Below are 18,459 nucleotides of genomic sequence, written 5' to 3'. Positions count from 1 at the left end.
TAGTGTACTTGTGGGACATGTTGTGTAAATCGTATCTAAAGTATGCAAAATTAGGTATGCTCTTCAACTTTTGCTTTCTAGAGCATTGAATGAAACATTCTAAAATTGAGGTATCAAAAATGAAATTTAAGTTCGCTAGAATTGGTGTGGCTTTCGGGAGATTTCCATAGATTTATTATACTAAAAGGGCTACTAAGTCACTTCTATAGAAATTCAAAAGGAAGATTTTTCAGGTAACTACATGGAATTAACTATTGAGCTGCATAAAGACAGAGACTTTAGACTGTAAGGAATTGTTTGATGGTCTTATGGGCCATGGTGAAGACTTTACATTGTTTTTTAATCATAATAGGAAGTTAGCTACCACTGGAAAGTTGAGAATGTCGGATCTGATATCCTTTTTTGGACTGGCATTTATTCTTTAGTAAAATAAGATTAAGAATATCTGTCCTGTACCCAGTGCCCTATTGTGGTTTTCCAGTACTGTCTCCCATGAAAAAGAACCAGGATTTTTTGGAGAAATGGCTGATTCCAGGTCTGAGTTAGGAAGTGAACAAGATAAGCCTGGGACATGTTGCTGAGGCAGATATCAAGGAAATAGCTAAGACTTGAAGAGCTTCCACTGGCTAAAGATAGGACCATTTGATCATCAGAATGAATAATGACTATAATGAATTAAAACGTAAAATGTGTAAAAATGCACAAATTTGTAATAATACCTTATTTAACAAAATTGTTCATTATGAGAGGTGACTAAGGCTCCAGTGAATACCTTACTCTACCAAATGACTACATGAACTGTATTTCAGGTTAACCAGATGGTGCTGGTGGATGAGAGAAAATTTTTCTTTACAGATGATTCTCAGCTAATAAATGTGGAAGAAATTAGATAATTAGAAAATCACATGTGCAACTCCTGATAAAATAGTTGATTCAGAAAAAGATCATCAGTGATTGAAAGGAAAATGGGGAACTCTGCCATTGAGGGATCAGGCTGTCACCACCTGAATACACTGATGAACTCAGCATTACTAAAAGTAGGGGACCTAGGTATTTCGTACCCAAGGATATGATGTACCATTCATGGAGCATTCTTTTCTGTCCCTGCTGCACCCCCTACAAGTTAACCTGGATCTGATCAAGGTTATAGACCTGACTTACAGTTTACAGGAAATACTACTTGAAGAAGTAGAGGCCAAACATTTTCCAGGGTAGCCGACCCAGTTTCTTCAATAAGACCGTGGCAAGAAAAAAGGAGGGAAGAAGGCATTATACAGTAAACAAAATTTAAGGGAAATAATAATAGCAGCTACTCTTCCCACTAATGAAGAAAGAAATATATGCTTTTTAGGAAATACGATAGATGTGAAAGTAGTTTAAGCTACTCAGAAGAGGCACATCATTGCTTTTAATGTTTAAATATCAATCTTTGCTCATTAGAATGGATTCTTAATTGTTATATGTGACCTCAAAGAGGTAGGGAATTGTTGTTATACATGCTAAAATACTTTCTTAAAAAAGTCAAAGGGGCCGGGTGTGGTGGCTCTTGCCAGTAATCCCACCACTTTGGGAGGCCGAGGCGGGCGGATCATGAGGTCAGGAGATCAAGACCATCCTGGCTAACACGGTGAAACCCCATCTCTACTAAAAATACAAAAAATTAGCTGGGTGTGGTGGCTCGCGCCTGTAGTCCCAGCTACTTGGGAGGCTGAGGCAGGAGAATGGCGTGAACCCAGGAGGTGGAGCTTGCAGTGAGCTGAGATCACGCCACTGCACTCCAGCCTAGGCAACAGAGTGAGACTCCGTCTCAAAAAAAAAAAAGTCAAGGGAAATAAATTTATTTATCTTTTAAAAATTGTTGCCATCAATAAGAAATTTACTTGTTTGTAATCATGGCCATTACCGTAAGGAGCTAGATAATTTACTTACTACATATATATATACTGAAAACAAACACTTTTTAAAAAAGTCAATAGAAATACATTTGTTTACAGATAGAAAAAGAGGAAGAAAAAAATATTTGAAGACATAGTAGCCAAGAATTTTCTAAGATAACAACGCAACAGATCACAGATCCAGGAAACTAAGAGAACTCCAGGTAGAATTAAACATTCACATATACTCACACACCTAGACAGTCTATCACAGTCAAACTGCTGCCAATCAGTGGTTTCAGGTGGTGTCAGTCTACATCCATTGTAAAGTTGCCCAAAACTTTTCATGTGGTTCTTCTGGCAACCATTGATGATCATTGCATAGGTCCACTAATTTTGGGGGGAGGTTTCTTCCCATTATCTGGAGATGCCATTCCAACTTCTACTTGCTAACGCCAGATTTTCCTTTTATTCTAACTTTTTTTTTTCTTGAAGTGAAAACTAATTTGTGGCTGTAAATTCTGTTTTTACTGTCATTGAATTAAGAATGAATGGGAATTAAGGGAACTTATTAAATTTGAATCTCACAATGGTTTTACTAGGATGTGGTAATACCAGAATAATTACATTGATTATGTATTTTGTTTGAAAAAAGCCTTTTCAAACAAAAATAACTTTCTGTTTGAAACTTTTTGTTTGTTCAAACAAAACAACTTTTCAAATGAAGACATCTTTGAAAAAAATCTTTTCAAACATGTCTTCATTTGAAAAGTTGGTGTGTTATGAGACTATATTAGAAAACCTTTTGGGAGAAAAACTGTCCATAAGAAGGATTAAATGAAATTTCACAGATCAAAGCTTGTTTCATTTGGCTAAAAGGCAATTGAAGTGGTGGTCATGGTAATACTATTTTTAGGATTTCTTGTTGCAGTTCAGAATTTTAACATTTTGGAGTAGTATTGTGGTGGGTGAGGAGACATTTCTTTAACATTTAGTGTGGCCTTCAAATAACTCTCCTAGTTCATATATATGCCTGTTTCCTTTTATGATTCTTACACTCATTCCTGTGACCTGAGTCCTGAGGTTCTAACTGAACTAGTTGACTCCAATACCATAATAAGGGTATTTATATTGCTTGGTTTGGCTTTGTTGGCTCCTTAGGTTATCCTACCTTGCGGATAGAGAAGAACGACTTGAGAAGTGTCACTCTTTTGGAGGCCAAAGCCAAGGTGAAGGATATAGCAATATCCAGAGAGAGGATAACTCTAAAAGATGTACTCCAAGAAGGTATTTATTATCTCAAAGTCGGTTTTTTAAGTATGATTTAATGTTACCACTATAGACACTTTTTTCAAAAATTTAAAAAATTTCATCTCATTTTGTGTCTAAGATAAGGATAGGAAGCAGTGTATGGTTTTTCTTTTATAAAAATTATTTTCATTTGCTCCTATACTTGAATGGGCCTTGTACAACTTTGGTGCAGTTCTTGATTTTCAAGTATATTAAAGCATGTATATTATTGTTGGCTATATTTAAGGTGTATTCTCTGTTTGATTTTTATTTAAAATGGCCACTACCTGGCAGGTCTCTCTGAGATAGTCTAAGTTACTTTCTCTCTGACGGATAACTTGGGGGTTGTAGCGGAAGGAATGGACATGGGCTTGGGCTTTGGTTTTGGTCCTAAGTTCCAATCCCACATTTTATTCTCTGTGTGGCTTTGGAGAAATCACGTAATGTCTTCAGTCTCCAGTTCCCTCCTCTATAAATTTGGACTGCGTTGTCATCTCTTAGACTAGTTATGAAGATGAGATGAAATTAGGTACAGTAAATGAATGAACACATAATAGTGTTTGCCAGGTGTTAGTATGCTTCCCTTCCCCTCTCACTGGGCCTTGCTTTCCTTTTTGAATTGGAGGGTATTGATTAGGGAGATGCTGAAAGAAGAGGACAGAAATTAATAATAAAATACTGCACTGAGCTCTTCATGTTGTTAAATAGAGAATTACTTTTTTTACCTCCACTGTAATTCAGTTTGGAATGCTTTGGATACTTATGAGTCCTCCTTATGTATTCCTTTGCTGGTTGGGACACATTTAGGTCAATCACAGCTAAGTCAGGTACTTAAACTGTCCCCAGTAGCAAATGGTAATTAATGGAAGCAGATTTTCTGGTATGTCTTAAAATGCATGATTGCCACTTGTTAATAGTTGACTGTTTTCTAAGCATAACTAGTTTGCAGATCTTTTTGCAATCTGAAGAGAGTAAGTAGACCAGGTAGCATTTCCTAAAGAATTTTAAAAAATGAGAGATCAATTAATGTTATATTTGCAGTTTCTTTTGGTCTCTGAATGGGATAGAATAGGCAATCTGTTGTAGTGGTATGATTTGAGAAGAAGGAATTCTGAACCAGGTAGAGTTTTTCTTTATTGGTCTTTTCAGGCCCATAATAGTTTATTTTAAAATTCTTTTGATTTCAGAAAAGAAAATATGGTGGCTGATTAACATTTAAAAAGGTGGTCAGGTTCACTGGAAATCTGAGAAATGCAAAGAAAACAATAGTTACATGCGATTTTTTTTTTAACGTTTGTGAAAAAGTAAAAAGATAATTTCTAGGTTGACGGGTATGGAGGAACACATGCTCTTTTACATTGCTGGTAGGAATGTGAATTGCTGTAACATTGTGGTAAAGTAATATGTACATATATATTTTTGTGTATGTTCCTTACTTCCATTGTTTTTAAGTATATGTAAATCTGTGTTTGGGAGTAATATTTAAAAATGGGACTAGGTACTGGGAAGAGGAGACAGGAGGTTTTGCAGTGCTTCAGTGCAAGAGAGTTAAGAAGCTCAGTCAAGCAAGGTGAACTTGGCTGGAGAGAGAAGGGAAAACCTTTGTGAGGAAGACAGGTCAGGGTGTGTAGCTCTATGTATTGACTAGAGTGTTTGAAGATATTTACTCAGCTTCAAGCAAAATGTCTTAAATGAAGATTATCCAAAGTCTTTTCTGCCTTGAGCATACAAGTTACTCTGTCTCTAGGCCACAGTGAAACCTGATGATACATGGATACCAACAACTCCACCTCATAGAGTGGAAGGCATTAGAGCAAGCCTATTTGTATGCATGGTATCTGCAGCAAAGTGAAACTATTTGCAAGCTTATCTTTTAAATTGTGAAGGAAGGAAAGTAAACAATTTTCTAGTGAGAAAGAGTAAAATGAGATTCATTTTCAGTGATCATCTTGTTTGGGAGTTTTCTATGGGCAATTACAAAATTGGTAATAAAATCTAGATGGATTTTCTTAGTTCCTTCCCTAGCACCCGCAAAGGTCATAACTAACTTCTCTTATTACTATAAGATTTTTTTTTTTTTTTTTTTTTGGCGGAGTCTCGTTCTGTTGCCCAGGCTGGAGTGCAGTGGCACAATCTTGGCTCACTGCAGGCTCCACCTCCTGGGTTCATGTTGCTCTCCTGCCTCAGCCTCCCACGCCCGGCTAATTTTTTTGTATTTTTTTTTTGTATTTTTAGTAGAGACGGGGTTTCACCGTGTTAGCCATGATGGTCTCGATCTCCTGACCTCATGATCCACCTGCCTCGGCCTCCCAAAGTGCTGGGATTACAGGCGTGAGCCGCGCGCAGCCTCTTCTCACTCTAAGAGTTTTTAGGAACACATTTTACCAGTGAACCGAGAGTCTAATTGGCTTGTCTGAGACCTTCTGAGGAGTGAGTGGTAGAAGGAATGGAACCCAGGACTGTCTGGATCCAAAACTTGTACTCCCTGGCCTTCCCTCGAAGCTACTTTTTAAGGCTCTGCGGTAGAGAGGAAAGTTCATTTTTGTCTTTTCGTCATTTCTCTGAGGCTAAGCCTAGAAACTCATAAATGCCATTGTGGATACCTCATTACTGAGCTCCAATGCGCCTGGCTATATCATTAGTTTATTTAGTATAATTCAGGAAAATTTTCATATACTTAGTTTAGATATGGTGTTTCTGAAAGCAAGTTAAGATGTGTAATAGTCACAAAAAACTTTTAACAGTCATTAAAACCAAAGATTTGGGTCTTTTTACTCTAGGGCTACAGTAATGTTGTTGATCACATATGACCTTGTTATTTTTGTTTTATATTATATTGTGCCAGAAAGTTTTGTACTATAATTTTATGAATGTTGTATGATCTCATTAATTATTACTTTTCCTTTTAGGTACTTTTGGGCGTATTTTCCATGGGATTTTAATAGATGAAAAAGATCCAAATAAAGAAAAACAAGCATTTGTCAAAACAGTTAAAGGTAGGATCTTTTTTCCATAGTATTTCCATGATGCTCTTCTGTCTCAGGTGTCCTGCCAGCAAAATTCTGTCTCAGTTTCCCAATGTGTGCCAGACCTTTTAAATCAGTCAGTGTTAATTTAGCTGAAAACAAAAATTGTCTTATATGAGCCTAATTGTTTTGGAAATTTGGGTTGTTCTCATTAAGTATAGAAAAACAGAAGTCTGTTAAATTAAGACATAAGACATTTCTTAGATATTACTCAGTTAATTGCAAGTCAAACTGCATCCACTTGATTTCATTGTTACTATGTTTAGTGTTGGTATACTTTTGCAGGTATAGCCATAGTTGGAATTGCTGGCCTAAGGGTGTGTACATTTAAAATTTTAATAGAGCCCAGGTGCAGTGGCTCATGCCTGTAATCCCGGCACTTTGGGAGGCCGAGGTGGCCAGATCACCTGAGGTCAGGAGTTTGAGACCAGCCTGGCCAGCATGGTGAAACCCCTGTCTCTGCTAAAAATACAAAAATTAGCCAGGCGTGGTGGCTCACGCCTGTAATCCCAGCTACTCAGAAGGCTGAGGTGTGAGAATTGCTTGAACCCGAGAGGCGGAGGATGCAGTGAGCCGAGATCATGCCACTGCACTCCAGGCTGGGCGACAGAGACTCTGTCTCAAAAAAAAAAAATATATATATATATATAGTTAGATTGTCCTCTGAAAGATAGCACTGGTTTATATTGTCATGAACGGAATAACTGTTTTCACATATTCTTCTTTTGGGCCAGCGTTTGAAATGTGACGCCTAATTTTTAATTTATTGATGCGTATAAGTTATTTAATTAAAGATTCCCTATCAAGATACTACAGTGTTATTTATGCAGGCATATGGCTTATTTCCTATTACTGGTAGATTTGCAAGACTTTAAAAAATACTAGAATTTTAATTACTTACAACAGATGCTTGTGAAAGCTTAAATAGTTCTGAATTAAGAGCTGGGTGCAGTGGCTCACAATTGTAATCCCAATGCTTTGGGAGGCTAAGGCAGGAGGATTGCTTGAGCCCATAAGTTCAAGATCAGCCTGGGCAATATAGCAAGACCCCCGTCTCTACAAAAAAAAAAAAAAAAAAAGTAGCTGGGTGTGGTAGCATATGCCTGTAGTCCCAGCTACTCAGGAGGATGAGGCAGGAGGATTGCTTGAGCCCAGGAATTCAAGGCTGCAGTGACCCCTGATCATGCCACTGTACTCCAGCCTAGGTGACAGAGCAAGATCCTGTTTTAATTTTTAAAAACGATAATAATTCTGAGGTAAGTCTTATTTGCTTATCTAGAGAGAAAGAAAAATGTGATAATTTATAGGGTGCTTAATGTCTATCAGGTCTGATGTAAATTGAGAAGACATGCTAATAATATCTAAAAACAAATTTAGCACTTTCCCTTCAGAAACTGAAGGGAAGATTAAATTCAGTTTTATGAGTAGAAAGTGATAAAATTTTATACAGTTTATGAAGTTAATTTATAAGAACTGTTTCTAAATTTACTTAAAGGAATACATGGAAAGTATGAAGGGTTTATGTTTATTGGTTGTAAAAAGTTGGGTTATACCAATCTAACAAAAAATCTTTGGAATTGCTTTTAATTGAACAAAATTGTTTGTTTAAGGCTGCTACAAATACATCCATACACACACACCTCTTTAATATTTTCTAAACAAGTGGTTTAATTTACTGTATCATTCAATATTTATTTTATTCATTCACCCCTTCCCAGCACCAAAAACACTTTTAAAGGGTAATATTTATGTGTTAGGTCCATTCTTTCGGCTAAGACCAAGTGTAAGTTAGGTCCCAGTAGGTTTTCTGACTAGGAGAGTTTACATATTACTTTTTGTAAGTGTAAAATTTGAACTATAAGGTTATTAAACAACAGACTTTTGTTACTCTTTTCTCATTTTTTTTTTTAAGGAAACTCCTTAATTCAAATATTTCTTCCGGGGTTTGTAAGTATTCTATAGACTGTGTAGAACTGGGCTATTATTGACTTGTTCTGAATTAAGGAAGGAGGTTTTTATACAAAATTGGGTTGATTTAGGGTTGGAAGGGGAGATAAAAGGAAATAATAGTGATAAGAAAACACAATGAGTGTACTTGGACTGTTTCACAAGATAAGACTTCTCTTTCCGTATATGCTTGACTTGTAGTCACTGGTTGTTTCTGTGCTTTACCACTGTAATTATAATGTTCTCTGTGAGCTGTGCGGAAATAAGAGAAAGCACAGTGAGTCCTTATGGGGGACAGAGGGGAAGTGCATTGCCTCAAATTTGTTAGAGAGATAGCGCCACATGACTGTCTCTGAGATTGATTATTTTGGAATGCTGTTTTTATGGTTTTAGTTGTAGCCACATAGAGCTGACCAAGGTCTTTCACAAATCTGTATGCTTTGTTACATGTTGTACAATTAGAAGTTTAGCATAAAATAAAAAAAAAGTGTTTTAGAAAGCACTGACCTTTGCCTTTAGGCATAAGCAGAAAATTGGAGTTTGGCTTTTAAAAATATTCATAATTTTATACAGAGACTTCATAGATACTCCAGTATAAATTTCCAGAGATTGAAATTAGCAACCCGAATCTTACACACTAAATATTGTGAAATTGAATTCCGTAAAATAAATGAATCAGTTTGGATTTACTGGTATTAAGTTCTTATTTTCTTTATTATAGCTACTAAATTTTTATAGTTTTGTAAATAAGCAAGTGTTTGTTTTTAAAAATCATTTTGTGCATCCTTGTAACTTTTAGAATATATTTAATAGTACCCTTTTCAAATGTGTACATCTTGAAGATAGACCTTTCATTATGTAATTAAAAGACTAGGATGAGACTGGGAAAGGAATCCAAGAAAATGAGTTTTTCTTACTAAATGGATAAAGTTATTTTATCTTTAATTGAGTTTTCTTAGATCATCATTCAAGTGTCCTTTGCTTTAATAGAACATGCTTATCAAAATAAAAACTTGAAAAAAGTAAGTACAAAATGACACATTCTGAAATTACCATTTGTTGTACTTAGATCTCCTTACCAGTTGAGGGAATGGTAAAAGTCTTTTTAACTGGGCAGGGACCTCCAACTATTACTAGTTTTTAGTCTTGAAAAGATCCTACTAGCCTCCAGTAGTCCTGGCCATAATTTCATTAGAAATTATTTAGGTTATAGAAAGAGTAATAAAGGCACATTTTGCTATTTACTAAGAAATCCCACATTTTAAGCAGTTTGTAGACACTTAGAGTTTATTCCAGCAGACATTGATATGAAGCACCTTTTCCAAAGAAGTACCGAATGTTTCAGATCCTTGGCTTTTTGTCTACCCATTTTACATTCCTACAAAAGTCTTAACTAAGAGAAGTTGCTTGGAAAGGGGACACTTAGTAGCAAGTAATGGAAGTGAAGCAAGACGAAGTGAAGCAGGAATGAGATTCCAATGGGTAGATGTGGAAGTAAATGAAATTTGAGATTTCTCAGCTTTGACAGTTCCACATTTAAAGACCAAATGTGACAATCATAGTATCTGAATTCAGTGGGGTGGGTTTTATTGTTGGTTCAGCATTTTCCTAGGTGGGTCTAGAATATGAATCTTGGCTTTGCCAGTCTTTTACATTTCTCTCTTCCTCTTATTGCATTGGTCCGAAGCTTTATAAATTATTATTTAATTAATTAATTTATTTATAGATGGGGTCTCACTCTGTCACCCAGGCTGGAGTGCAGTGGCACAATCATAGCTCACTGCAGCCTCAACCTCCTGGGCTCAAGCAATCCCCCACCTCAGCCACCTGAGTAACTAGGAATACAGGTGTGCAACACCACACCCTGCTAATTTTTTTTTTTTTTTTTTTTGTAGAGATGGGGTTTCACCATGTTGCCAGCCTGAGCTTTACAAATTATTATTGCTGTTTTTACTACTAATGTAAAAATTCGTTATGGGTTTCTTTGAAAGGGTTTTTAAGAATATACTATTAAGTTTGTTTTAACATTTAAAAACTTTTTAAAAATTCAAACCCACTTCTTATTTGTTTATTATTATTATTTTGGGAGACAGGGTCTTGCTCTGTTGCCCAGGCTGGAGTGCAGTGGTGCAATCATGGCTCACTGCAACCTTGATGTCCTTGGCTCCAGCAATCCTCCAGCCTCAACCCCCTCAGTGGCTGGGACTGCTAGTGTGCACCACCAGGTCCAACTAATTAAAAACACTTTTTGAAATAGAGATGGGGTCTTGTTGTATTGCTCAGGCTGATCTTGAGCTCCTGGCTTTAAGTGATCCCCCTGCTTCAGCCTCCCAAAGTGGTGGTATTACAGGTGTGAACCGCTGTACCTGGCTGCATTTTCAATTTTATAATAGAAATATTCTTTTCAAGCAGTGGAGAAATTCCTCTATACTGTTAAGGTCGTGGTCCCTATAAGATGAGGAATCCTTGTGGATTTGTGCAAATATTTGAAGGCTTAAAAATTCCTTTGGAGATGTAGACTTAAAGATATTGGTAAATTGCATTATCATGTTTTTGTTTCAAAAACATTGACCTAAAAGTTCATTTGTTCTGTTTTGCTACTTTGGACCAAAAACCATGAGTTTAGAAACTAAAACTAAAATGGCATAATTCTAATTTTGGTTATCATATGAAAGTTAACTATATTTTTACTACTGTATTATTAGTTCTTTTTGTTTGTTTTTAACCACAGAGAAGTAAAAAGAAGAAAGCAACAGAATAGGCCATAATCTCCAATCATAACTTTTGTAGTCATTTTATACCTGTAATGTTTGTTAGGTTAGGAAGTATAAACAGAACAGAAAGGTACAAAACCTAAATTCTCCCATCTTGAAAAGTAGCCATCATATGTAAACAATTCCTTAATATGTAAGAAATATTAGGATATGTAAACACAAGTTGTACCTTGTTTTTGAAATTTAATATACCTTAGAGATCTTCCTCTGTCAGTACATATCTCATTTTTCAAAAGTAGCCACATAGTATCCCATTGTGTCAATTTAATTAGTTCTTTGTTAGTGGGTACTTTGGTGGTTGAGTTTTTTGCCATTGAACAGTGCTCTTATTACATTGTACATAGATGAGCTTTTGTGACTATATCTGTAACAGAGACTCTTAGCAGTGGGATTGATGATGCAAGGTATATCTGCATTTCAAAATTTTGTTACATGTTGCTTTCTCCATCTATCCAAGCTACTATTGATGAACCTGTTTTCTCACACTCTTGCCCAAATTCTTAATAGTAGGTAGTGGAATTTTTTGTGTCTCAATTTGACAGGGGAAATGGCATCTACTGGTTTAATTTGCATTTCTTTACTTAGGACTGAGGCTATGAGTCGTTTTGTAATCTTGTGTGTCATTTGTTTTTTATTTTCTCAGTGAACTGTGTGTTTATATCCTCTGCCTCTTTTTCTTATTGATTTATATGAGCTATTTAAATAGGAAAAAAGGAAGTTAGCAGTATATATGCCTTATGTGTTGCATATATTTTTCCAGTCTGTTATTGCATTTTCTGCTTTGTTTATGGAAACTTAATTGATTTTAATATAAAAATTTCTGGGAAAATTGACCTATTTAATGAGACTGCAGTAGAATTTTTATCTAGATCTATTTAGATTTACCTGTAACTTATAATGAAAACCTATGTACCTTATAGTTCAAGATAATTATTTACTAATAGCAGAAAATGTTAATGCCATATATGTAGTAGTATTATTCAAGACATTTTCTTTTCTTTATATATAGATCAAGCTTCTGAAATTCAGGTGACAATGATGCTCACTGAAAGTTGTAAGCTGCGAGGTCTTCATCACAGGTGAGAGGAGAAACCACCAGCATTTCAGTGTTGAGCATGGCAACACTTGATGCCACATTTTTATGTGTAGAACATTGTGATGACTTCTGAATTGAAAGCTTTGTGGAATAGCTTAATTTTTTTTTCTGAATATAAAAGTGAAATGCATTCTCATTGCACAAAACTTACAAACACAGTAAAGTATAAAAGAAAACAAAGAATAGTATGTAAGCCCACATCTGGATAATCATAGCTAATCTAGCTGATCTTTCCAGAAATAATTTATACATATTTATGTGCACATTTCCCTTTAAAAAATAGGATGATGATTTACATATGTTAAAAAATATTTGTTATGAGATTTTTGAACGTATAGGACCTCAAAGTCAAGTATAATAAACATGAATAAATCTTCCTTCTAGATGCAGTGATAGTTAACATTTTGCCATATTTTCTGTGTTGTGTATGTTTGTATATTTATCCATCTGTATCTAGAGACATATCTCTAGATATAGGTATCTATATATTTGTGTATATAACTATTTTATAATAAATTAGACATCTCAGTACTTTTAGTGCATGTCCAGCATGTATTTTCAATAAAAAGAAGATAGTTTTCTTTATAATCATAATATCACTGTTGTCTTTGACAAAGTTAACATGCTTCTTAATTTAATGAAACAATGTATCTGACTTTTGATGTTGGCAACTGTAAATCCATGTAGCCATTTAAAAAGGCTACATAGTAGTCCACTGAATGGATGTACCACATTTTATTTAACTAATTTCTGGTATACAATCATTATGCCATAGCATGATTTTTAAAAACTACTTATAGTTCTATATGAAGACCTTTTTTTTTTTTTTTGGAGACAGAGTCTCGCTCTGTCACCCAGGCTGGAGTGCAGTGGTGTGATCTTGGCTCACTGCAAGCTCTGCCTCCCTGGTTCACGCCATTCTCCTACCTCAGCCTCCTGAGTAGCTGGGACTACAGGCACGCCCGGCTAATTTTTTCTATTTTTAGTAGACACAGGGTTTCACCGTGTTAGCCACGATGGTCTCGATCTCCTGACCTCGGCCTCCCAAAGTGCTGGGATTACAGGCATGAGCCACTGTGCCTGGCCATGAAGACCTTTTTTAAAAGCTTGGTATTGGTCCTGTTCACAGAACTGTAACAAAAACTTCTACCTTTTGAGCCAGAAGCAGCTTAAATGTAACATCATAATGTGTGATAGTATCAACATTAGAGCAAATTTTTTTAAAGCACTATATAGTCAACATAATTTGTATGTCTACTGAAAATTTGATCACATATGTTTAAAAAAAGAACTGTGGTTATCTCTGTTGGAAGATGTTTATAGGCTTCTGAAAAAATATAGTTTCTGTATACTTTAGACAGTTCCTTGAGTTCTGCTGAAAAATAAGGTGACTACCCAGAGCCTTACTTTTAAATTTAGTTATATTTTGGTTCATATTCAGAAGGATTTGAGGACCTAAAAAGAAGGCAGCCACAGTAAGATAAATAAAATGGTAATGAAAAAGAAACTGAGTTTTTTGGCATTGTGGTGGTAAAAAAGAAAACAAATGAGCCAGCAGTAAGGAGAACAAATATTTTTACTGTGACTGAACATAAAACACCTCCTAGCTTCTCGGCAACCAAGGGTGAAGGAAACACTAAAAGTTGATAATCTCAGTAGCAGAAGGGAAAGAAACAGTTGGAATATTGTCCTTTTTGGCAGTGTTGAAAGTGCTTAATGGTCTATTACACTGACTCTAGGGAGAAGGGCCAAAGGTGTTTAATCCTAGTATATAATGTTAACCTATTACTTAGATACCTAGCCAATGTTCTTACCCGAGTGAAAGGTTTGCATCACTTCAGCACAGAAGTGAGTAGCAGGGATAAATGTAGACAAAGCCAGGATTTTCCCAAGAAACGGTTTTATATTCACTGTAGCCTTGAAGATGTCTTGGCTGAAAAATGCTCAGAGCAAGCATTTGCAGTGTTGTGTCTCATGCAGTTTTAGATTGTAAGGTTTTGCAGCATCCCACCAGGATGAATTAGCAGTCTCAGGAGGTCCTTAGGGAATTGAATGACATTACATACTAAATTGGGGTTATTTGATACTGGGCATTCAGTCCTTGAGGAAAGTCTTGTAAAGGTAGGTTATAGCTTGATTATGCTTAATTGTTCTTCCTTCTATGAGGTGATAGTAGGAGTCCTAGTTACAATGAATAAAACACATTGTCAGCATGTAGAAAGTATATTATTCTTTCCATTCATTGTAGCAGTTCATTTCATTTTTAAGGTGACCAGGGCCTATCACACATTTTGTTTTGATCCCTAATATGTATAGACTGTTCATAGCTATACTTATGTATTTGTTTGTTCATTCTTTTATTCTAATTCATTCAGTACCCATTTTGCACTTGGAACTGTGTTAGGCAGAATGAAAATGAAATGATCTTCAGAGATCGTATTATAGAATTTATCAAGCAACAGAATATAGAATTTATTCAGCAAGAAAAGACACCTGTTTTTAGATTTTACCTTTTTAGCTGGTTGTGGTATGTAATACAGCATGTTTGCTTCATGTTTTAACATCCATGGTTACGGATTGTACGCGTATTGAAGTGTTTTAAAGCATTTTGAAATCCTTTCTTTTCACACATTTTTCCACTGGAATTTATGAAAATAATTTTATTAAAAGTTAAAATAGCTGTATACATAAAAGATATTAACCTATTTTAATTTCATTAGAAGTGCTTCACATCAAAGTACTCTTGCGCTATTTCTGCTTGTAGTTTGGCCCCTTCATTGGCCCAAAGATGCCTGATGGTGAACACTTCTTATGCCAAATGGCTCACAGCTCTCCCTCTGCAAGCGCCCTCAACAAGACTGGGAATTAGAGGCAGTTCTTGTGCCAAGCCCCACAGAACCTACCCTTCCTCTACCTTCTTTCTTCACTATAGCATCTCCTGCTTTCATTCACTCTTCTTAGAGATCCAGACCTTCCCCTTCATCCTCCTTTTCATTACAAGATGGGCAGAATGAAAAACAGCCATTTGTACTTTGAAACATTTTCATGAAGTTTGTTAGCTCTACCAGTGGATTTTTAATCCTGTGGTAGTGGAATAAAAGATTTGACTTCACCCAGCAAACCTAATGGATAAAACGTCTTTAACTCTGCTAAATGAATTTCAGTCACAAAGAAAGAAACAGAAGTAATCTTTGGTGCGTTACATAGATTGGGCAACAGTGTTTAATGGTATGCCAAAGTTAATCCTTAGTGTAAACCTGTAGTCATTTTAGTATTCATGGGAGTTGGTGGAAAGGAAGCTCTGTAATCTCCCATGTGATCTCCCTTGCTCCTCTGGAGAGAAAGTCTAGTGGTCCAGGGGAATGCAAAGGGTATTGAATCAGATGAAGATTTGATATTTTTCTCCATGTACTTGCTCTTTGTCCTTGGCAGGTTACCTAAACTTTCTCTCCCAGCGTGGATTTCCTTGCATATAAAGTGGAACTCCTAATCGTTGCCACTTGAGCGGTTATAGAGAGGTTGCCTCTTAGAGGTTTACTGATCTTTAAGTCCTCATTTTCCCACCTCCTCAGGGTCAGTGCTTTCCATGTTAGTAACTCCTGCAAATATGAGGGGAGCGCACAGCTTTGCCTCTTGTGCATTGGTGATTGTGCCACGGTTTTATAACTGGGGTTTAAAAAGTGATACATGCTCAATTAAGACAATTTTTAGGAAATACAGAAAACAAAGCTGAAATTATCTATAGTCTTACAACTTAAAGACAACTCTTAACTCTTTGCATATTTCCATGCAGACCTTTATTATTATTTTTCTCCATTTTTATAATTATCTTGCAAATGTGAATTTTTTATCTTACTTTCTTGTAAGATAAGCTTTTACTTATATTCTCATATTGTGACCAATTGTGACTTATTATCCTGTTATTCTTTCCTTATTAAACATCCTTAGAAGCAGGATTTGCCAAGTTAAGGAGTAGGAATGTTTTAAGGCTATTTGTTACTGTTATTTGTTATTAAATGTTTGTTTTATATAGCATAGATTACAAAGTGTTGGGTGTAAAAATTGAGTTTACCTTAGTTTTTGTCTTCTAGCAATTTTTAGCTTAGTGGGGAAGATGATATAATTATGTAAAAAGTTACATAACCTTGGGAAAAATTAGCAGTTATTTCCAGATGTCAGTGGAGGAGGTGTTATTAGACAGTAGGATGAAATGTATGTATGTATGCCATAGAAATTAAAATAGGAACGGGATTGTCCACTACATGCTTGGTTTTATTTTGCACATCACAGCAACCTTTTATGGTTGGTGGGGTCCCTATGTTATAAGAATGGAAACCAAAGCCAAGAGACAGATGGTCACTCTGATAGTAATTGGTAAATCTAGGATTCAAAAATCTGATTCTAAATCCAGTGTGACCAGCTAAGAACTTTTTGGCTTTTGTGGCAGTTTCAGCCTTTTAGAGACCTTTTTTGATGATCATATTCTTGACCATCGTCTGGATTGGGCCTTTTTTTTTTTTTCATGTGTGATAATGGAGTAAGTGGGATATTGTTATCATAATACACTCATGGGCAAGTCAGTTTTTAGATGTCTCTGATTAATTGCCCTTTGGAGTAAAGATATAGTGTGGTTAGAATGTGCCTTCAGAGAATCCAGCCCACAGGAAGCAACTTTGAGTTTATGATTTTTCCCTACCAAGAATGTGCATATATGGGGATATATGCACATATATGGGGGACACTTAAGTCTGGTTTAAAATACAGAACACTTATAATTTTACATTTTTAATGGTAATCATGTTTTTAAGTATTTTGGGGATTTTGTTTTGTTTTAGATTATTTTTATTAGAAGTAAGCCCCTAACATTTTGGATTCCTTTGTCTTTCTCCCAATTTTTTATTATTTTATAGAAATCTTCTTCCTATTACTCATGTGTGTATAGAAGAAGGAGAAAAGCCCATGGTGATATTGCCTTACATGAATTGGGGGAATCTTAAATTGTTTTTACGACAGTGCAAGTTAGTAGAGGCCAATAATCCACAGGTGAGAAAAATTTGCCCAAATACCAATTATTTACCAGTAGTTTCTGATAATGTCTTTGAAAGTAGATATTAACATTCTTAAATATAAACTGTTTAGAGGCCTGCAAAAAAGAACCTCAAAATGAACCACAAGATATTTATAACCTGTTGGCTTAAAGGAAAATGTTGGCTTATGTTCCTGCCTTGAGGCTTACACTGTGCTGATGCTGAAGTTTTCCTTATATTCTCGTTGTGTACTTATTCATAATCAACTCAAACCCTTTGTAATGCCATCTTAGGTGTTTTCCTGATAACTGAGGGTACTTGTCCTAGATCTTCCTCTTAGGAATGGAAACAGACTTTCTAGAGCCATTTGGTTCATACTATACCAAAGTCTGGTGATGACTGGAGGTCTAGATTGTGGGAGATAATTGGATGTATTGTTAATATGCGTGGCTGTAAGATGGCAGTCATCTAAGAGTGTTTCTCTTCCCTGCTTGTGTTTATAACTGTAAAGCAAAGGTCAGATACCAAGCATATTATGATGGTAGTGGTAGTAAAGCCTAGTGGGTTTTTTTTTTGCTGTCAGCTGTATCTTGTTGTCCCATTAAGTTGCTTTAGGATTTATAATAGTATGCTTATTATAGTTGCCAGGAGAAAGTGGGTTCAAAGGCTGCATTCAGTATTTGGCCTAATATGTATCATATGCTTTGTAAATTGACAAGACTAAAGCTGGGATTCTCAACAAGTGGTTAGAGGCTGTGGCTCATCTGCATTACCTGGGGAAGGATTTTATTCCTCAGCCCCAAGGACTGTCATACACCTAGAAGAACACATCAGCAGAAAAAGCTAGGAGTTCGTACTTTGGGTTTGTGTGTGGGTTTTGTTTTTTGTTTTTTGTTTTTTTTTTTTTGAGATGGAGTCTCGCTCTGTCGCCCAGGCTAGAGTGCAGTGGCGTGATCTCAGCACTGCCAGCTCTGCCTCCCAGGTTCACGCCGTTCTCCTGCCTCAGCCTCCCGAGTAGCTGGGACTACAGGCGCCTGCCACCACGCCCGGCTAATTTTTTGTATTTTTAGTAGACGGGGTTTCACCGTGTTAGCCAGGATGGTCTCGATCTCCTGACCTCGTGATCTGCCTGCCTCAGCCTCCCAAAGTGCTGGGATTACAAATGTGAGCCACCACGCCCAGCCGCAGGGTTTTTTTGTTTTTTGTTTCATTAGACAGGATCTCAGTCACCAAGGGTAGAGGGCAGTGGTGTGATCACAGCTCACTGCAGCCTCAACCTCCCATGCTTAAGCAATCCTCCCACCTCAGCCTCCTGAGTAGCTGGGACCACAGGAACATGCCACCATACCTGGCTAATTTAAAAAAAAATCATTTTGTGTAGAGACAGGGCCTCAGTATGTTGTCCAGGTTGGTCTCAAACTCCTG

The 18,459-nt window shown here is 36.3% G+C and overlaps 1 protein-coding gene across 7 annotated transcripts in view; it reads left to right on the top strand.

Annotated features, from left to right (window-relative positions):
* RYK (receptor like tyrosine kinase) overlaps window positions 1-18,459 on the top strand; it is a 129,399-nt gene that overhangs the window by 55,806 nt on the left and 55,134 nt on the right. For 5 of the 7 annotated variants that reach the window (XR_008547108.2, XR_008547106.2, XR_008547107.2 and 2 more), the window contains exons 8-11: window positions 3,028-3,161; window positions 6,074-6,160; window positions 11,921-11,990; window positions 16,918-17,050. Coding sequence is in view for 4 of the 7 variants with exons in the window: in XM_054681043.2 (XP_054537018.1) it covers window positions 3,028-3,161; window positions 6,074-6,160; window positions 11,921-11,990; window positions 16,918-17,050 (424 nt within the window). In the remaining 3 variants the exon portion in view is untranslated. The remainder of the gene's footprint in view (window positions 1-3,027; window positions 3,162-6,073; window positions 6,161-11,920; window positions 11,991-16,917; window positions 17,051-18,459) is intronic. The other 2 variants (XM_063807195.1, XM_016941971.4) reach the window with 1 other exon arrangement.

The sequence above is a fragment of the Pan troglodytes genome, chromosome 2 (assembly GCF_028858775.2).
Source record: "Pan troglodytes isolate AG18354 chromosome 2, NHGRI_mPanTro3-v2.0_pri, whole genome shotgun sequence".
In the NCBI taxonomy this organism is placed as follows: domain Eukaryota; kingdom Metazoa; phylum Chordata; class Mammalia; order Primates; family Hominidae; genus Pan; species Pan troglodytes.
This window is presented reverse-complemented; position numbering and strand designations above follow the sequence as displayed.